A 20,477-nucleotide genomic window follows, 5' to 3' on the forward strand; every position below is an offset into this window, starting at 1 on the left:
ACTTCCAGATGGAGGCCACCCCTGTTTCATACAATCTCCACATGAAAGGAAATAGAAAGACTGTTTGTCCATTCCATGCAATAGTTAATGATACGAACACAAACATTCAGAAGTCACAGCACAGCACAGTTTACTTGCTAGTCATTTTATACAAAGAGTAGAAAGAGGGTTTGTATCTGAAGGAGACAAACTGCATCACATTTGCCAGATAGATGTTGATACACAGAGACTGATTTTCAGACGGGTATTTGTAAAGAGAATCACAGAGTCGAATGTTTCAAACATCCCATTAAAAAAGCTTTCACTAACCTGTTGTAAGAAAAAAAGGTAACAGAGCTGTTTCAGTAATCACGTACAGTTATAGAAAGATATCTAGGTGATAGGTAAAGCTGGAATAAACATAAACAACAACTTAAAAAAAAACATTCCAATAATCAGGTGGCGTCTAGTGGTAGGCGTATTCTTGTTTGCTGTCCTACGATGCTCGAGCCAACCACAAACCATTTAACAGAACATTTTGGAAGTCCCAAAACCACAAAATATTTTTATTCTCATTTTATCTTCTTTTTTTTTTTTTTTTTTTTTTTAGTTTTTCTTTTAGTTTTGTACACATCACAACCTGAAGACTTGGTGGGTTGACTGGTTGTCCATCACGTCTCTGGGTTATGACCCTCATCATCATCGTCATCATCATCCTCCCTTTTGTGTCATCTAAAAGCACAGACCCCTTCAACATGCTGCAACACCCCTCAAAAAAGCAATCACAACCCCTTTAATGGTTACATGTAAACTCTGTGGGTTTTAATTTTCGCGCTCGTTAGGCGCCGTTCGAGAAAGGGGGCAATAATCACCGTGCCCTCCGACTAGAAGATTTCTACGTATTTTGAACGTTCATGTTCAAAGTCCCACACTGAGCAGACTGCTGAAGGGCCATGCCGAGTTTACAGGATGGCACAGAAGAACTTCTTCTCCCTGAACGGGTTCTCTGACGCTGGCACCGGCGATAACAGAGGGTCCTCTTTGGCATGAGCTTCGCAGTATGACATTAAGTCTGCCGCTGCTTTTGACACCTGGAATTAAACAGACCCACACATGCACACATGTCACTATACGGCGGCATACAGTGTACAGACACAAAGTTAAATATGTAGCAGCTGGTTAGCTTAGCTCAACATAAAGATTGCCAACAGGGAAACAGAACCATAAAACCCACCATGAATAGCAAATTGTTGGTTTTACACTTCTGTTTTTGGACAGATTAAACAAACAAGATAAAACATATTAACTTGTGAGCTCTGTTTCCAGTCTTTGTGCTACGCTAAGCTACGTGAGAGTGAGATGTGAGAGTGGTGTTAATCTTCCCATCTTGTTCTCCCCAGCAAAGTGCATATATGTCAAACTATTCCTTTAAGTATGGAGCTGGAGTCATTGATAATTAGCCTAGCTTAGCATACTGGAAGCAGTTAGAGCATGTAATTCCCCTTAAAAAAATGTTGTTTTTCCAATTACGCTTGTTGATGAATTTAACAATACAACATGTTAATTCAGACAGATTGGTAGGTGTGTTTTTTAATTTTGGACAGAGCCAGGCTAGCTGTTACTTCCTGCTTCTCTTGCTAATCACCTCCTGACTCTGTCTGTACACCTATCACACAGACATGAGAGTGGAGAGTGAATAGTTGGTTTTACATTTCTGTTTTTGTACGGATTAAACAAATGAGATATAAAATGTTAGTGAGCTATAGAGGTACTGGTAGGCAAGATAACTGCCTGCTGGTTCCACTTACACATTTAATAGACAAACACCAGAATGGTATCAAGCTTCTCATCCAACCCTTTCAATGAAAGAGAATAATCCCAAAAGTTTGAACTATCCCTTTAATTCATTAAATCTGCCAAACCACCAGTGCAGTAGTGTCCTTAAAATAAATCCACTGTCATTGTGGACATACGTCTGCTCACCTTTATCCTGTCGATGTTGGCTTCCATCTTCAGCTGCTCCACCAGCTTCCTGGCTTGTGCAATGCTGGCCGTGTTATTGCTCGCCATGGGCGCTATCGGTCGGGTCTCGTGTGCTCTGCCTGAGGAGAAGAGAAGGAGTTTTAAACATCCCAAACATTGCACTCTGCCACTGATGAAGATGAGCACTATTATACAGCAGGCATGTAAAGAGGAGTGCTAGTAACAGATACCCTGTTTATTGTCACATGCCTGTGAACACACACACATATCACAGACACTGGCGTATTATTTATGGCGTCAGTTGCTAGGCAGCCCATGACAGTGAGGGGGAGACAGGGAAGGTGGGAGGAGAGCGAGTGGGCAGTGCTTTGTCCGGCTCTATATTTAAAATAGATAACTGGCTAACTAACACTACTGGTTTTAGAAATAAATCAACTCTAATTTTATAAAGGTGGCTTCCTGTGTGCCTGCTGCTACGTGTCAACCCAGCGCATCACGTGAAGGACAGTGAATTAAAAAAAATGAGTGGCTTGTCTTTTCAAGGTAAAACAGGTCACTTCGCAGATGTTACAAGGCTACAGCAACACTTTATTTCTTCCTGTAATACACTGCAAACGTGTCTGTTTCATCACTTGTCCACACAGGTTCCACCAAAAAGCTTTTTTAACTTCTGGCTTTTCCAGAACAAAGCTTATTTATCATCAAGGTGTCATACAGAGAGAATATTCACTTCAAACATATATATAACATATACATATACTTTTGCCAAAGTATTTATGTTTTGATAAAATAGCAACTTTTGACAAACTTTTTATTTGAAAGTTTTGTCTTGAGCATTAATTTGATGTCATCTATTAATCTAAATATTCTTCTGACTGATTAAATTAGTAAATTGATAGCAATAGCTCCTGCTCCTGGTGGTCAAAAAGTAAATTTCCACTTTTTCCTCTTCAATGCAAAATACTAATTCTAACAACAAGGTGTGTGTTCATGCTGGAAAAGTAAGTTGGTGTGTACGCTCAGTTTGCTTGATGCTCAGTGTGATGCTGATGGACGCTACAGCCACAATCGACAAAGCATTAATAAAAAATGCAAGTCTTAAATGACACCAGATAATGAAAAGGTTGTGAGTGAATGAGTGAATGAGTCTATCTTGAAGACAGGTTTCAGCTCATTCCCTGTGAAAGGTGCAGAGTACCTGGAACCTGAGAGATCAGTGCATTCATATGGAATATCAAAGGCCTTTATCCAGGGTTGAGTAGCTATTGGGTTGTGTACTGCAGTGACACGATTTAATAAGATGGAAAATGTTGAGAGAGCTTCAGGAACATCTTGGAAGATAAATAAAAAACCTTCCTCTTTAAGTTTCCAAATTTGAAATTGTGAAAAGCTTTCCAAGGTTGCAGTTTGACTGTTGGTTGCACGTCTTTGTCTAACAGGTAATTAATGACAAGAGAAGCTGGACACATCAGTACAGTGTGTGCATTGATTTACTGTATGCTAACTAGCTAAAGACTATGTGCACTGTGCAGATTCGTGCACAGTGTATTTGTCATACCAATGGATGAGTAAGTAATGGAAACCACACAAAGAAGTCTTGGTAAGATGCTCAGCAGTCTTCAGAAGAGCTTCCGGCATGAGGCCTGCATCTGTTTCTCCACCAGTTTACTCAGATCTTTCCTTTAATTTGTCTGTTCTGGAGCATGGTTTTAGTTCTGTGTCCTCAGATGCTCCTCTGGCTTTTATAACCTCTTTGATTAAATGGATCAAGCTGCGAGCGCTCTAAAACGGCATCATCCTCGGTGTGTGATCAATCTTCCCTGCGCCCCCCCCTCCGTCCTCCGTCTGTATGCACTGTGGTATGACTCAGTGTGAGTTGAACACTGATCTCAGCGAGGTGCTGGAGCTGAGCGTGAATATTGATGGCCCACGGTGGCACAGCTGCTCATCAGGACGGTGAACCGCTACAGGAATCTCCGCTGTCACACCGACACCGACCCCGATGACCTGATCATCAATTAAAACCTGCGTGGGGTCACCGGTTACAGTCTGTCTGTTCCACATGAAATTTATTAGTGTTTGACTGCTTGCCAGAGTGGTTGTAAACAAATATACCTGCTATTTCTGATAAAATCTGATAGTATACCTGGTTCTCAATCTTTTTTGTCGTCTTTTCTCTGTTTTCTCTCCTAGTGTCCTTCCTCTCTGGTACAGCTTAGGCTCCCTGACACATACTACAGCTGATTGAATTAATATCTTGAAAACAATTTCGCATGCAATTAGTGATTATACCATTTGATGTTTTTTCAGTCTATAATATATCAGAAAGCTATTTTTTCAAATGGCAGTTGCAACTTCTCAGAGTCCAAGGTGACTCCTTCAAATTAACCCCCAAAATTTTCTAATAAAGCAGAAAACATCACATTTGAAAAGCTAAAACTAGACCATTTGTGACATTTTTACTTGACAAATAACTGTATTGGCCAAAGTTTTTTTTGTTTATATCAAAATTATATGCCTTCGTATAATCAATACCCTATTGGTCTATTGTTCATTATGCACATCAGTTATTTTCATATATCTCTATATGCTTCTGGTTGGATGCTAAACTGTATTTTGTGCTTATTGTGTGCACTGACAAAGTGGAATCAAGTCTAATCTTAAAGAAAAAAGTTTATGTGAATCAACTGATTGATTAATCAACTAAACATTTCAGGACTTGATAAAGCAGTTTAGGTTGATCTACAGTAAGAGTTTTTGTTGCGATAAGGGAATACAGATGTGGGGTGTTTCTACATACAGTATGTGTTAGTTCTGCAGTTTCCCCTCCTTTGTGTTTGCTGTCTGTGAGGTACGTGCAGATCTAACTGCACTCCAGAGATCACAGAAGTATTTTGCTATTTTTGCCTTGTCTATTGCCTGCCCTTGTGACTCCTGTCTTTCTGTGCTCAGGTGTCTAACCTGTCAGTCTGTGTCGTGAGTACTCTGGAACTGGACTCTCCTCTTCTCACCAGCTTCAGTGTGTGCATCTTCAAGACTCGTCTGTTTCACATTTCTGAACCATTCATTAAACTAAACCTTTTTTCAAATACCCCTGTCTGAGTCTGAGTTTCAGCATTTGGGTTCGTTTATTCCGGTAGTAAAACAGTTTGAGAGTTAACAGACTTGTATATTATTCCTTGACATTTTATGAGTCATTGGAAATAGTTTTAAAATCCAAGTTTAAGTGAAACCCTACAGTATTGATCTAATTCACACATTTTTACGACTGAAACGTTTCTGCCGAACGGGGCTGGAAAATCTCACATCATTGTCAGTACAAGCCAAATGACAATGTGCAGAGGATTCGTGAGCAGGACCTGCAGCAGACGGCACAGTATTAACAGTGTAACATAAACATTATGTTTTATAGTCACTGCAGCTGAGGGATCCTGGATCCTGGACCTCTCAGGGTCGTGGCGTTTGAAAACTCAGGTGGGTGTGAAAAAACAAAACCTATGATGTTATTAGTGCCAGAAATTAAAACAATGTATTTTTATATGTCTGGTTCATAATGAAAAATGTACTTTTAAGAGACTTTAAATGAGAACTGTGGACAAATGTATTGGGACTAATGCACACAAACTTCACTTTCGTCTCTCACCAAAATAAAAATAGACCAGAGACTTACTACATAGGTGTGATTGACAAGTAGAAATTAGTCTTTGGCGTCTTTGTATCGAGGCCATAATATTGTTTCAACACTCAGGGGAGATGTCAAAGCAGGCCAGCATATCACCAGACTATTGATGGGGAGAGATGTCACTCTTTAAGGTTTCTGGGATGAAAAGTAGAGCTCTGTCCTTTACAGAAAATAATCAGACGCTGTGACACAATAGCCTGGTTTGAGTGGAATTGATGAGGAGAAATGTTTTAAATAAATACCATAAAAGCAAATGGAAAACTGTGTCTTAGGGGCTAGAAGAGGAAGGAAAGAAACGCCCAGTTTTCATTGACTTACGTCTCAGAAGTTTGCCCGGTACTAGGAGCCATGAAACAATTTGCAGTAGCAGCTAAACTCGATGGAAAGAAAGACTTGAGATCTGCAGCCAAACTAGCAGCTCTGTGAGGCTGTACTTGGCGCAGTGTTGCTTTGAGCTAAATGCTAACTCTGGCATGCTAACAGTGCTCACTGTGACGATGACGACATGCTGATGTTCATCAGCTTTAATGTTTATGATGTTCAACATCTTTGTTTAGCATGTTAGCATGCTTAGCATCCGACACTGCCATCCCCAGAGCTGACAGCGTGACTAATAATATCAAAAAAAGAAAGAATAAAAATTAAAAAAGGAGATTTTCCGATCTATGTTGCATGTAAACGACACCTGCATTCACTTTGTGTTTAGGTTCACCTCTCAGAACAGATGCAAACTTGGCTGTGCTAAATATGTAAAAAGCAGACCATAAAAGATGTTTGGAGCTATTTAGCCGAGCCGTGAGTGAGTGTTCAAAGTCATTTTCCTGCTTATTGTCAGTGCAGCCTGTGAAAATGCCACCCTGACATTTTCATATCTAGAGAGGGAGGGGAGAGAAGACGGAGGCCCATGCCTGTGTCGACTCTGGGAGGATCAGCTGGTGCCTTGAAGGAAGCTAAAAGCGTTTAATGAACACTAAACTAAGACTGCTCCCTGTCTTGTTTTTGTTTTAGCTTTGGGAGCTTTCTGATTGCTAATTTCACTGCTTCTACTGTACTCTGCTCATCTGTATACCATGAAGCCTCTTGTGCTTCCTTCCTTCCTGTCTGTACCATCCTGAGATGTTGCACATGGTGCCAACATGCTGATAACTGTCACATTGCAACAGGCGCTGATAAATAATGCATCTGGCCTTAACTCTGTCTGCTGTAAACAAATTTGTGGAAGCTGTGACGCAAAAACTCTTTACATTGCCCAATTTGCACCAGTTTCCAAGCTGACCACTCATCCTGTAACAGTATGTAACTGATTTCACCCGACTTTAACATGCTGTAGGGCCTCCTCCTCTTGTCTTGACTTACCTTGTCTGCTTACGCCTCCGCACTCTGCCCTGGTGCCTGCTGGTCAGTCAGCAGTTTGCGTCACTCTCCCACTCTCTGCAGAAGAGATAAAGCGAGTGAGAATCAGAGACTGATCAGAGGCAGAGGCTCTGCACATTCCAGATAAATTACACTGAAGCTTGTGTGTAGCCGCTGTCCTCTGATCAGCGAAGAATGCCACAGCTCGCGCTTACAAAGTCCACTGATGGTCTGAAACACTGATGGAGAAATCCTACAACAAACTACAGAGGGAGACGCAAGTGACACATAATTGAGGGGATAAATCAATCTGTGGTTTTAAAGACATAGTTCAGCATTTTGTGAGGATATCTGCATGACTAAGTCTTGGCTATTAATAGTGATTTTAAGATCAGACATTGGCGACGGTTACAAACAAAAAGGCTTAACTTTATCACAGCTGAGCTCTCAAAGGAATAGTCAGACATTTGCATGTTGTGCTCTTTCCTGCAAAGAGTTTGACGCAAAGATCGACTGCACTCTTATATCTGTCAGCAAGGAGGCCGGCATCATATGAGTGATGTGCTGTATGTTCTGTACTATTGCCAAAAAATAATCTGGCATGCAACCTCCAGTAAAACCACAACTTGTTATATCTGTATTTTGTACAATCTTGTTTTTTTGAATGGATTAAACAAATATGACTGTGTTAATGAGTGATCTTTAGAGGTGCTGGTATGTGGATTTCATCACCTTTGCACAGAGACAGGCCAGCTGTTTCTTCCTGTTTCCAGCCTTTATGCTAAACTACGCTAACCCACTGCTGCTTCCATTTTCACAAAGGATGGACATGAGTGTGCCACTCATCTCATCTAATTCAAAGTATGTCGAACTCTTCCTTTAAGTTGAACTTCTGTTGGTGCTGACCCATTCACCTCTGCTCCTCTTCCTCTCTATCTGACCCTCTTTCTCCGGTCCAACAGATCCATTCTTAATGCATCTGTGACTCTGCAGCTCGGTTTTCTGTTGCTTCTGATAAATGGGCCAATTACCCTGCATGAGCAGATCTGCAGAGGAAGAGAATTCCACCCATCGTAAATCACGGCTGCACACAACGTTAAAGCAACGTTACAGTAAGGCATCCATTAACAAGACCTCGCCAAGAGCGGCCGAACCCCTGAGCCAGAGTGTTCTAGCAACGTTGAAACTGCTTAGAGTTTGAAAACAAACAAGAAAGAGCAGAAGGTCTTACTGTGCTGTACTGTCACCTCTCCTGATTCACTGGAGCCATTAATCTACACTGTTACATTATGTTATGCAAGCTATATAGTATTTCTTTTATCAGTGCAGTAATTCTTAAACTATTAGCTGCTTCAGTGTGCAGCAGGATCGTCTTGTTAGTCTTCAAGAGACAAAATTATCTATTTTTATGAATTAAACTGTGGGAAACGTTTTTTTTTTTCATTTTTTAAATTTTACAACAAATTTCTCAAATGTTAAATGTTAAAAGAAAGCAGCCATACATGTTTTGCCTGCATAAAATAGTAAAATTGGCTATTTTTTTATTTAAATCAGGAACTATCTGACCAATAAATTAGTAGAAGTTTATGAATCTGACCAGCTGTTTCATCCAATGTTGGGTGCCTGACTGTTTTCAATAAATGGTGCTTTGGACACATGTCGTTTGGTAAAATGTGCTGAGGCTTGATATCTGCTTAGGTCTCACGGTGAAAAAGTTGGCAAACACTTTTGCACAGATGACAAACAGAGTCAGTCACGTGACCTGTGAGTGTCAGGTTTTATTTGCTCACAGAGACATCCGGCTCTTCACTCACCAACACTCAAATGTACACCTTGGAGATTCTCATGAAAACTATGCAGTCACCTGTTGTTGTCTGCTGCTGGTTTGGAGGCAGCAAAAGTTCTAAAATATTGGAGAGTTTGTGTTTCTGGTGAATTTCTGTTCACTAATTGATTTTGTCTTTTGTTCCAGGCGACCACTGTTTTCATCATTAACATCATTTACACTATAAAAATGTATTAATACACTATTGAAACTTACTTGAACTGCATTATCCATCACTTTGGACACCAAGTCTGCATAAGAGCTCAGACAGAATGAATATTGAATTTACAGTCAGCAGATGACTAGACACATGATTCCAAATTAATGATAATGTTGCTCAGTATATGCCGGACTTGATCAAGTTAAAGATACCTTACAATTGTGCTTATATTGAATGCATTATGATATTTATTTTCTTCTGATCATTGCAGATTTCACATCCTTTGGTGGTGAGAAGTTGGAGCTCTAAAAATCAGCATTGCGCACTGAAGCCGCTGTTTTTCTCGGCACTATTTGATCAGTTCACAGCACGCTGCAAAGAGGAAAAGGAAGGACAGAAAGCCGATTGTCCTTAAAAGAAAGAAAAAGCTGAATTTGTTTCACTGTGAACTGTTTGTGTCATCATATTGATGTTGCAGAGCAGCAGTGAGAGCAGAGTGCTTGTTTTTATCTTACGTCCTCCACTTTTATGCCAGTAAAGCATCTTGAAATGAACTGTGCTGAAGGAAAAAACAGAGAGATGCATTATGGGACGTGACTGGTGATCCATTTCTCTCCTGTGTTCTAGCCTTCTGCTTCCCATCCCTCCCTCGGTGGCAGACAGGTGTTCGGTGATGGGACTGAAACACCCCCAGCACGCTCCGTCCTGCTGCTAACACCACTGAATCAATCTGACCCCCTCCGCCATCCTTCCCCTGCCATTTGGAGCCGTTTTGAACCCCTTCCTCCGGGCTTTCAGGGGGTCTGTGTTCGTGACGAGGCCCTCCGCAGACGTGATTATAGCTGCTGCTCTACTCTGGGTGTCGCGGACTTAAAGGGTGATTAAGCGCCGCAGGAAACATCCTGGTGAGGAAAATATAATTCCTGGCCTGTCGAGAGTGATGTTGTCTCACACACTCCAACACACATTGACTCTCAACCCAGTTCTCCCTCCCCCTCTTCTCTCCCTTCCTCTTTCTGTAGTACACACCTTATTATCCTATTTTTTGTTTTTTGTTTTTTTTTACACCATCCAAAGAGAGAAATTAAGGCGGCCGGGCAGGGAGTGTTCTGTCCTCCGTGATGCCCAGGGTGTGAAATCAGAGCGTGGTAATTAAAAATCTGTCCCTAGCTCAGCCATCTGGACCCTGGAGAGCCAGTGATTAACCTGCGAGGGTCTGCAGGGATGCGAGGAGGCAGGATGGGACCCCTGCTCAGAAGTTTTGAGGGCTGCTAAGACCTGCCCTCTCTACCCTCCCTCCCCTCCAGTTACTGTTGCCCTAAAGTTTTGTGTTCTCACACTACATGCATGTTCTCATTTCTCGCCAGCGACCATTTTAACCTGCTGAACTGGCAAAAGTAACCAGCAGATTTGATCAGCTCTCATTAGCTAGCTAATTAAGCTAATGTTAGCTCCGGGACTTGAAAACACTGTCTCTGGTTGACTTTTAAAAAAATTCCACCCGACTCTTTTTGAAAAACAATCCAGTTTGTTTTTAAACGTGACACCTACGAGTCATGAGTATTTATGTGACATTGTGCTAAAAGGCTGAGGCTGGAGCTGCATGTATGCATCCAGGCCAAAAGTCGGCATCCTCATCAGCAGCCACCACCAGCTCCGGGTAGAAGACATGGAAATGAGGAAGCAGCTTTGTTCTTGTACTTCAGGGTGGAACTACTTAGTCCTAGAATTATCAGCTTGATAAGGAAAAATGTAAGATCAGACTGGTGTTTCATTCTAACACAACCTTGTCTGGCTTCTTAGCACAGACACTTGTTTCTATTTTCAAACGGTATGTTTTAAATTTTAATGTCACAAGAGAAAAGGCTTATTGGATGAGGCAAATGTGACAGTATCTGAGGTAACGTTGGCTGGAAATACAACACAGTGGATGTGATGGTCAGGAACAGCTTTTCTGTAACACCACAAACAAATGTAGCTGGCTAATAACACGCTCCTTGGCCTTCAAAGTAATGCTCAGTTGCTGCTGGCAATATGCCAATAATATTCTTATACATTTGTGTATAATGTGCATGTATATAGTTGATTATTATTATTATTATTATTATTGATCTTTCTATGTCTTTCTTTGCTGTCTGTAACAATTGGCATGGTAATAAAGTTTTATCTTATCTTATATTATCTTATGTATCTCTACTGTAGGTGTAGTTAACTGTACAAGTGACTGCGATGAGTGAAGCATGTAGTAGCAGGTAAACACATTGTTTAATCCATTCTTTACACTTTGGTTTGGAAAGCCTAAAAAAAGACCAAACCCCACAAAACTCATCAGATGCAGTATTGCTCTCACTACAGGCCCATGCACATCCCTTCAACATGTGGAGATATGCAAAGCTTGACAGACCTGCTGTGCATAGTTGCAGTTACTAGGCTATGATTGGACGATCACTGTCCGGGGGAGGGGTTTAACAAACAATGATTTGTGTCTCTATAGTCTTTCATTAAACTGAGAACCTTGGCTTTAACTCAGCTCCTCTAATAAAGGGTTGGTTATACATGCATGGATAGATACTTTTTTTTTGGGGGGGTGAACTGACCCTTTACAAAGGCTGATGCATGTCATGCTTAAGGAAAAATGGGGATGCTACTTTGTTTATCACACAAAAAAACCTCCTGACTCCAATTTTGTCACTGTAAAAGCTGACATGATCCTTTCCTGCGCTGACGGAGTCGTTTCATTTTTTGTGCATTACTACAAAATCCACCAAACTAACACAAAACCAAACTGCAGATTTTCAAAAATTGCAAGCCTGTTTTTTCTTACTTCATGAAAGACAGCAGCGATGCTTGAGCTTGCAAAAGCACTAGTGCACATTCAGTCATCAAGCACTCAGAGTGTGGCTGAGTGACTGTACCATCCTCAGCTTGCCATAGGACAATGAGGTACAGTCTGCGATGTCACCGTGGAACAAGGCACAGTGAAGGGCACGCAGCTAAACCAAGGTTTGCAGAGTGGTAAATTGATAGGAGAGGTCATGCTGAATGAGAATAAATAAATAAATAAATAAATGAAAGCTGGAAATAGGCAGAAAGTTTATCGGGCAGATAAAAGATCTGCTTCCAGAGTGGCTTTTACAGTGACCGCAGCAAGGAGAAGTAACATAAAACTGACCTCCGGAGTTATTAATGAACACGATCAAGAGGACATTGACTATTGAATGTAATATAGCACGGATCCCTGCCCTTGAATAGGAGAAAGGACACCCCTCCCTGTACACACAAAGAGGAAGAGATGGGACACAGAGAGCAGAGCTGTCAGGCAATGATTGTCTGGGGAGATGACGCTGAGTGTGACAGCTGAGTGTCCTTCTCCATCACTATTTCTGTTGGCGCTCTGAGGAGGACTCAGTCCTGGACCTGAAGTGGAGCTCCAGGCTCACACCACAGCAGCCTCTTACACCCATTATACAGGCATTGGAAAAGTTTAGTCAACTACTAATCTTAAATCTGATTAATAACACTTAAAAAACACATTAAAAGAGTAGATATTAAGATAAAATATTACAAAAATAAAACCCTCTGTACTTTCCTCAGATATTTCTGTCATATTTGCACCCTGAAGTATACATTTCTCTGTATTTACTAATACAAGTATGCTACTTCTATGACCGCTACTACCACAACTCGAGGCGATATCAGTAGTAAGACTAACATTGTTAAATGAGGCTTAATATCCTGAAAAGTGACAAATAATGTAGATTATTAATAATATGCTTTAACAGAAGTAGAAGTCATTTCTTTAGCATTTTCCTCTTGCGTCTTCTCTTTTTTGAATGATTTTGAGAGCTGCATCTATGTGTTTTTTTTTGTTGAACTCAGATAACAGTTTTTGTCTCTTGTATCAGTATCCAGAAATGTCAAAAAATGTCCAAACAAAAATCTTCTTGAGGTAGATCTATTAGCATCCTCTCCCTGGAATAAACTGGAATAAAATCATCTTGCATTTAGCATTTACAGCATGTTAATATAATCATGGTGCATCTGCTACCCCTGAGACTGAGACTGAGATGGGTTTTTAACTATAATAGCACCTCAGTGGTTTGGATCCATACTGTGGGAGGGAGGCTTGTGGTTTTGTTTCATTCATGATTTTTTGGAAATTCTATCTCTATCTACAGTATACTGTAGCATCCTATTAAATTAAGTTTAAATTAGAAGAAACCCCCAAAGCTTTAACTATAAACTAATGGGTTTAACACACAAAGACTGAGTGGGTGTGTTTTCATCAGATTTAATTGAGGTGTCTCCATGGCAACATAATCAAATTTTGCCAAAAACTGTCAACTGATTCTGATTATTGTAAAATTTATTTCTGGTACATGGAAAACACCTGACATCAGATTTTCACCTCGTCTGGCTCAGTGTTACAGGCAGATCTGGCGTTGTGCTCATTGATGGCTTTAGCAGTTTGGAAAAACAGTCAACCAATCACAGTTTTGAAGGTGGATTTAAGATTGGGTACATTATTTTAGTGCATAGCTTGCTAACTAGCTATCAAGAGAAAAATAGCCACATCAGTAGTACCAAACGTGGATGAGCTCGATGCAGCTGTACAAGTTGTTTTAGGTCAACTTACAGAAATAAGAGCTCTAAAATGATCCATTTCTTTCATTGACATGAAAATCGTTCCTGTTTCTGTGTCTGACCTGAAAGCGACATCTGTGACAAAATAACCCCGACAATAACCTTCCAACAAGAAACAGGCTAACATGAACACAATGTTGGGCTGAATGAAGTGAAACAAAATGAGGATTCAGTGCAGTTATCAGGTTAGTGTTTCCAACAGCGTCCGCTCACTTCAAACCAGGAAGAAGAGCACAGAAAAACACTAATATACCCAGTATCTTTACAATTTTGGCAAATAACAGCTGGTTTGTATTGGATCATTATTTTAAACATAGTAAAAATAGAGATCACATTCACGGTGTTTGCGTTTCTTAATTATTCAGAAATTAACATCAGGTAACGTTTGATATGAAACATTAAATTCTTGTTGTATTAGCCCCTATTAAATTTAGTGATGGGCAAAATAGTATTCGACATTCACGGGGAACTTTTATGTTTCATCACCTACACCACCACTACCTGCTGAAACACCCGATGAACTACGTCACACCCACACAGGTTAAAAACAAGGGAATTATATTGTTTAAGATCAGATTTTCATGATTTAATGCCGATCTGTTAAAAAGAAATCATGACCCATCCCTAATTAAATTGTACGTTAACCCTAAGTCTCTTCCTCTTTCCTTCCTCGTGCTGCTGACTCTCGGTCAGACCACCACCCCCCGTGAATATTCGATTAGCCCGGACATCGGTGCCACCCCCAGCATGCCCTGCCCATCCTGCCATCTTAGAGATTGTGGTGTGTGTATGCGTACATATATGTGTGTGTGTGATGGGGGTTAAATGTGTCCCAGAAGGGGGAGGGGAGAAGCCAGTGGCCCAGGAAATGATGCATCCCCTGGGAGTCAAGGAGGCAGCAGGGAGGGGGCTTATTGCTCCAGGGAGCACAAACGTGGTCTATTATGTTTATTAAATCAAATGATCAAGGCCCGGCATGTTTCTTCTTTGTTAGATTAAAGCAGTGACCAAGTGCTTTTCTTTTCCTCAAACGTTTAAAGACTTGTGTTTAAAACCTTTTATGTGCATGTTACGTAACAGCAGTGTAGTTAGTGGTGTAGAAACAATGCACATCACTGCTGTCACAATAACAGCTACAGACTTTGAAGGCGTGCAGAAACAAACGCATGTGTTCTTGTGTGACCAGGGTGGAAAATTAACACCAGCCAGCAGCCAAATAATGCTGGTGAATTTTGGCTGCGAGTGCGAGGGTTGTTTTAAATTCCCCTGGCTACTTTGGCAGGAAACCAGCCACTGTGTTTAGCTTCTTTTCCGCTCTGGAAATCATACCTGGAAGTGTGGCGGCCAAATTTAAAAGGTTAACTTCCTGCCCCGTGTGTCACAAATGATAGTTTTACCTGCTTTTGTGTGCATTAAGCTCTCCTCTCTGTGCTTTAACTGTGAGGAATGAGCAGTATTTGTGCATTTGCCTTGAGTGAGGAGGCATAAACATACTTTTCCTCTGGAATCAATCAGCATGCCAAGAATAACACGGCCAGACTCCTGGGCTGTTAACAATATTACAAACATCCGGGCTTGTTTAGATTCTGCTGAGAGCGTGAGTGTGCCGCTCGGGCTGTTTCAGACCCTGACTTGCTCTGACTGTTGGTTTGGCTGAAAAGTAATGAAAGTGTTTCTGCTCTGGGGAGGATTCTGCATGTCATAGATTTAATCCAAGCTGTCAGAAACGTAGCTGATGTTCACAGAGGTAAAGACTTGAGACTTGGACTCAAGTCAAACAGATTTAAGCGATTTTAGCTAAAGCTTTGAGACTTCACTTGACTGGACACGACCTCAGACTCGCCTGGAACTTCCTGCAAATGACTTATAAGGCAGCTTTGGCAGACTTGAGACTTGGACTCCAGTCAGACACAAGTCACAAAAATAAGGACTTGGACCTTGACTCAGACATGAGAGTTGTGAGGCTTGACTTACAAAGACATTCAGGTCTCACGTTTTGATATCAGAGACCTGCGGGTTGACTAAAAAGTTAGTTGGACAAGACTTGGGACTTGATTTGAACTTGAGTCAAATTAATGTGACAAAAAAACTTGAGTTGGACCTAACTACTGTGAGACTTGTCTTACTAGACATTTGACACCGTAAGGGCTTGACTTGAAGTTATGTGATAATATTTGGTAGCCCTGACACTTAACTCTTCATTCTTAAGGTACAGAATTTAGGACTTGGGACTTGAAAGCAAAATTCATCAAAATCTCAGGTTTGGCCATCTGGGAGTTAAAACCTGACTTGAGACTTGGTTGGAGAAGACTTGACTCAGACTCGCCTCAAAGGAACTGAAAACAGCTCTGCAGACTTGGACTCGAAATAAAAATTGCACAAAAATTATGACTCGGAACATGACAGCTGTGAGACTCCCCAAAGACTTGGCTTGAGATTTGAAAAGTTTCATCTTTCACCTTCAAGGACTAGAGGCTTCAGTTGAACAAGACTTGAGGCTTGACTTTTACTTGCCACAGAAGACTTGAAAACAGCTCTGGTAGATTTGAGACTCGAGTCCAACCCATATCACAAAAACAAGACTTGACGTGGACTTGGTGGTGAGATTTATCTTACTTGAGTCTCGACTCCCTACAAACATAACCTGAAAGCAAAAATATGAAAGTTTCATGTTTTGATCCTGCAGACTGAAGACTTGTGACTTGATTTGGACTTTCTTTCATAGGCTTGGTTGGACAAGGTTTGAAGGTTGACTTGGGCTTTACCCGAAAGACTGAAAAACAGCACTAGATGTTTTTTATCCTCAGAAGCAAACAGGTGGAGCGAGTACAAAGGTCGAAGCCTTCAGTGCGACAACATCCTCCCTGTCTCATGTTACCTTCCCTCTGAAGCCTCGTACATCTCTGAGAAAATCTGTTTCGAAGTATGAAAGGGAAGATTCAGACAGACAATACTTCAGCAAGAGCGATGCTTTTAGGAAGCTCAGCCAGGAAGTGCTCACACTTTGTACCAAATATTTTTTTTGGTTAAAGGCAGTGATGGGAGCAGAGAGGTCAAAGGGCTCAATAAGGTGTGGATGGCTGCACATTCTGTCTTGCTCTCTTCCGTCATTCCCCCCTCTCTGCCGTCTATGTGGAACACTCACTCTCAAGGTTTTTGATGTTCCTTGTTTATCGCCGAACACTTTGTGAGCTGCTCCTCTAGTCTCAACATCGATGTTTGCGAAACAATCTGTGGCCTTGGAGCAGCTTGCCTTCGAGATACAGTGCGAGCCGCCCGGACGCGAGCTCTTACGTAATTCTGACTCGCTGTGTACGTTTGTAGCAGGCCTGGATGTAACACACAACCACACATGATTGGACGTTTTAACGTGAGTTGTACATGACGGTGCCTTCGTTTGACGAGCTGAGAATGGAAAAAACATGATGTCTGTGCTCGTTTTGTCGCTTTTCCTGCAAATGTATGCCCCTGTCAGATACTGTATCTGTCTATGAGCAACATAAAAACACCAAACCCCCCCTCCTCCTCCTCCTCCACCTCCTACTCTCCCAGCCATCTGCCTGATACAACCACTACATGGACCTTGTGTGTGGTCGACTGCGTTCTTCTCTCGGTATGGAGGGCAAGAATGGCTGGAAAACCCTCACAGGAGGCCTGTGGGATTCTCCCAGGTCTCTGCTGCCTCTGTGGTTTGCATCACCTTTGCCACATCTCCCCCTTTTCATCCTCCTCTTTCTTTCTCTTTTTCATCCCCTCTGCTCGTGCAAATATACCCCGAAACAGATGCCCTTAATTCCTCTGGCTCCACATTATAAGATCTGCCCAATCCTGGGGGAAGAAGAAGGAGGGAGGAAGAAGAGAAGGGAGGAAGGGAGCCCATTCTCTTATTCCCCTCACATATACACATGTATGAGAGGAGGTACGAGATGGGGGGGAATAATACGGCAGCTCACCTGACAGCGAGGAGGTTTTTAGAGATTTTAGAGGGAGGAGGGGATTCCGTGATGTAAACCAGCCAGCGGCATCAATCTCGCCCCTCGAGCGCTGACAAAACGACAGCGTGGATATGAAAAACCCCCTCCTCGTCTGGAACACACCCTGCTTTGGATGCGATTAACCCGGATGCCACCAAAGGGAAAAAATAAATAATAAACAACCTTTAAAAAAATGTGAAAAATCCTACCTTTTTTTGTGCGTGTGTGGTCTCTGTCCGTGATGCCAAACACATCCAGTCCTGTGGAGTGGTATCCACGCGTTCTCCCCTCTCTCTGTCTGTCACACACAAACACACACAGTCAGTCAGTCAGTCAGCGAGGCAGGCGAGTACATCCACACAACACACACTCCTCTCTGTGTATGCCTCTCCCTCTCTGCTCCAGCTGAGATCCTCCCTGCCTCCCTCCTCGCTGCTGCTCTGAGTCTCCACCCTTCAGCCAAACGCTCAGGCTGCAAGAAACTACCCTCCTCCTCTTCCTCCTCCCTCTCTCTTTCTGTCTTCTCTTCTCTGCTATCCGGACACGCTCCCTCCATCTCCCAGAGGTCCACAGGAAAAGCCTTGACTGTCTCTCTAAACACCTACAGTAAACAAACGCATACCAGGAAAGCTGACAGTCTGGACTAGCTGGATTTCCATCGTGATAAATATTCATGCTGGTCCTTGCATACGTTGCAGCTGCTCACTTTCCCTCTTCTTAACTCACATTTCAGTCACATTTGCCTGGCAAGCGGAGGATAACGTGCATGATTCCAGGCATTGCATGAGACAAATTCACTCAACCCTCAACAACAACCACAACATCCTGTAGTGCACACACGACATGCGCCCGGCCAGAGTTGAGGCTTTCAATCTTCAGACCAGTATATTGTGTATTACAGTGAAGCCATCAAAGATTAAAACAAAAAGAGAAAGACACTCACACTCACACACTCACTCACTCATCAGCTACACACCAAAGTTGGAACAACGTGCATAAACAAGCAGCGTGCTGCACTCGCTGCACTCTCTCGCAGTGTTTGTGTGCTGGATTTTCTGCATGTGCAGGATACCCGCAATTAAAGCCAGATCAACAAGACCAAGTGCGTGCAGCTGGTGTGTATTTGAGAAGAGGTGTTACCTTAAAAAATGAGGTTACGCTTTTAATCCCACATGTTTCGATATGTATGTTTATGTGTCTGGTGGAATCTTGTTTTTTTTTAATCGCATAATCTTTTGGCCTATTGTAAAACACTTTGCATTTTTTGGCCATAACAAGTAACACATAAAGAAACAAAATTTTTTTTTCTGGATTTAGATTAATCAATTCATACAGGCCTGTCTGAAAGGATTGTCAGCCATTTCCAATGTTTTTAGCCATGCTAGCATATTTGCAAATCTAAAGGCAGTACCATCATCCTCAGCTGTATATCATGTTTAGTTCAAACAAACTAAAATGGTGTTATTGTTGTTATGACTATGTTAGCATACAAAGTTTAGCATTTAGCTCAAATCACTGCTGTGCATAATTGCAGTTTCACAGAGCCGCTAGTGTAGCTATAGATTCTTGTTTAAACATTGCTCCAAATTTCATACAGTCTTGATCAAAATAGGTACATTTACAGTTTATGCCACAGTTTCCTATAGCCTATGGTTACATGTGCCACACACTGCTGTATCTCTTCCACACACCAAATTTAGATGATGGATTCATATGAATTACACCAAGAAATCCTGCAAATTTCACTGATAAGCGGTGCTACAGCATCATTTAATATTTATAGGAGGTTATGTCCGACTCACTTGTATTTTTTACATTTTATATAAACTATGAGGATTGTACACAATCTAAAAGCTTCCTAGTTTATGAGGCTTGCATATTAGACTGCATGCACGTGTTCAAATGTATGCACACAGCTATGCATCATTGTTTGTATGAGCATACTGCACATGCATGTGCGTCTTTTGCCTGAAGGGAAACTCAGCTAACGTTACTCATCTTCACCATACTGTCTGAACTGAACGTCATGTTTTCTGTGAATCACATTTTCCTCAGCTCCATTCATGCAGATGTTATTCTCTGTGAAGCGCACAGTTACAGTACATGTCCAAGGAAAGACGGAGGAAGATGGAGAATTAATGAGTCATGGTTCCTGTGGAGGCGAATACAGGAAGCCTCTGCCGCCAGGATACCACGCTGATCTGTGATAGCCCTTCCTGGGTCCCCTAAGCCAGTGGTTTCCAGTGACGTCCCCCCACAGCCCTGTCAGATGAGCTCACGTGCCCCTTCACTGACACCAGCCTTCATGATCTTTCTGCTCACTTGCTAAATTGTTTTCATGCACACAGTTTTTCACATACCTCCAACTGCAGATGTACCCACTGAGGTACAAGTACCCGGGGTTGGGAGTCCCTGCCCTAAGCTACAGTATGTAATGGCTTTGTTTAGTAATGGCAGAGACAGTAACAGTGACCCCTCCCTCCATCACTGGAGAAGAGATAAATCCAGAGATTTGTCTATTTGTAATCTGATTACTATATTTTATTATCGGCTCTGGGGATCATCTCTGAAGCTTGTGGTGTCAGTGCAGCTGTTTTGGTTAATAGGCTGGTTTATTAAGTGCTGTTAATCCACCTCTAAGAGGACACGGGCAGATGTGGTGACTTACAGTCTTAATATGACTAAAATAGCCTTTTCTACCGTAAAAAATAGTGCTGTTTTGTATAAAGGTGGAGCTAAAACATGTCATCTTTTCAGGAACTGAGAGAAACTGCCTTGGATTCAGATTAATCATGTTTTGAGGGTTTTTTGAGCGCAATGTGTCGTAAAATTTTCTTCACCTAATTGGTTGAAATACGGTCACGTTTAAAAGGGTTT

The 20,477-nt window shown here is 41.7% G+C and overlaps 1 protein-coding gene across 1 annotated transcript; it reads right to left on the reverse strand.

The window, feature by feature from the left end:
- Positions 1-554: 554 nt before the first annotated feature.
- gng2 (guanine nucleotide binding protein (G protein), gamma 2) lies at positions 555-18,005 on the reverse strand. Its single transcript, XM_041953256.1, has 4 exons — positions 17,810-18,005; positions 7,001-7,075; positions 1,963-2,081; positions 555-1,070 (listed from the first exon to the last, which is right to left on the reverse strand). Exons 3-4 carry the CDS (start codon positions 2,047-2,049, stop codon positions 942-944), a joined length of 216 nt encoding a protein of 71 aa, XP_041809190.1. The 5' UTR covers positions 2,050-2,081; positions 7,001-7,075; positions 17,810-18,005; the 3' UTR covers positions 555-941.
- Positions 18,006-20,477: the final 2,472 nt, after the last annotated feature.

The sequence above is a fragment of the Chelmon rostratus genome, chromosome 15 (assembly GCF_017976325.1).
Source record: "Chelmon rostratus isolate fCheRos1 chromosome 15, fCheRos1.pri, whole genome shotgun sequence".
In the NCBI taxonomy this organism is placed as follows: domain Eukaryota; kingdom Metazoa; phylum Chordata; class Actinopteri; order Chaetodontiformes; family Chaetodontidae; genus Chelmon; species Chelmon rostratus.

Excerpts from the sequence above, each read along its gene's own strand:
- gng2 (XM_041953256.1), bottom strand. The coding sequence starts at position 2,049 with ATGGCGAGCAATAACACGGCCAGCATTGCACAAGCCAGGAAGCTGGTG. Across the intron at positions 1,071-1,962 it reads CCAACATCGACAGGATAAAG|GTGTCAAAAGCAGCGGCAGA; the intron begins GTGAGCAGACGT and ends GTTTAATTCCAG.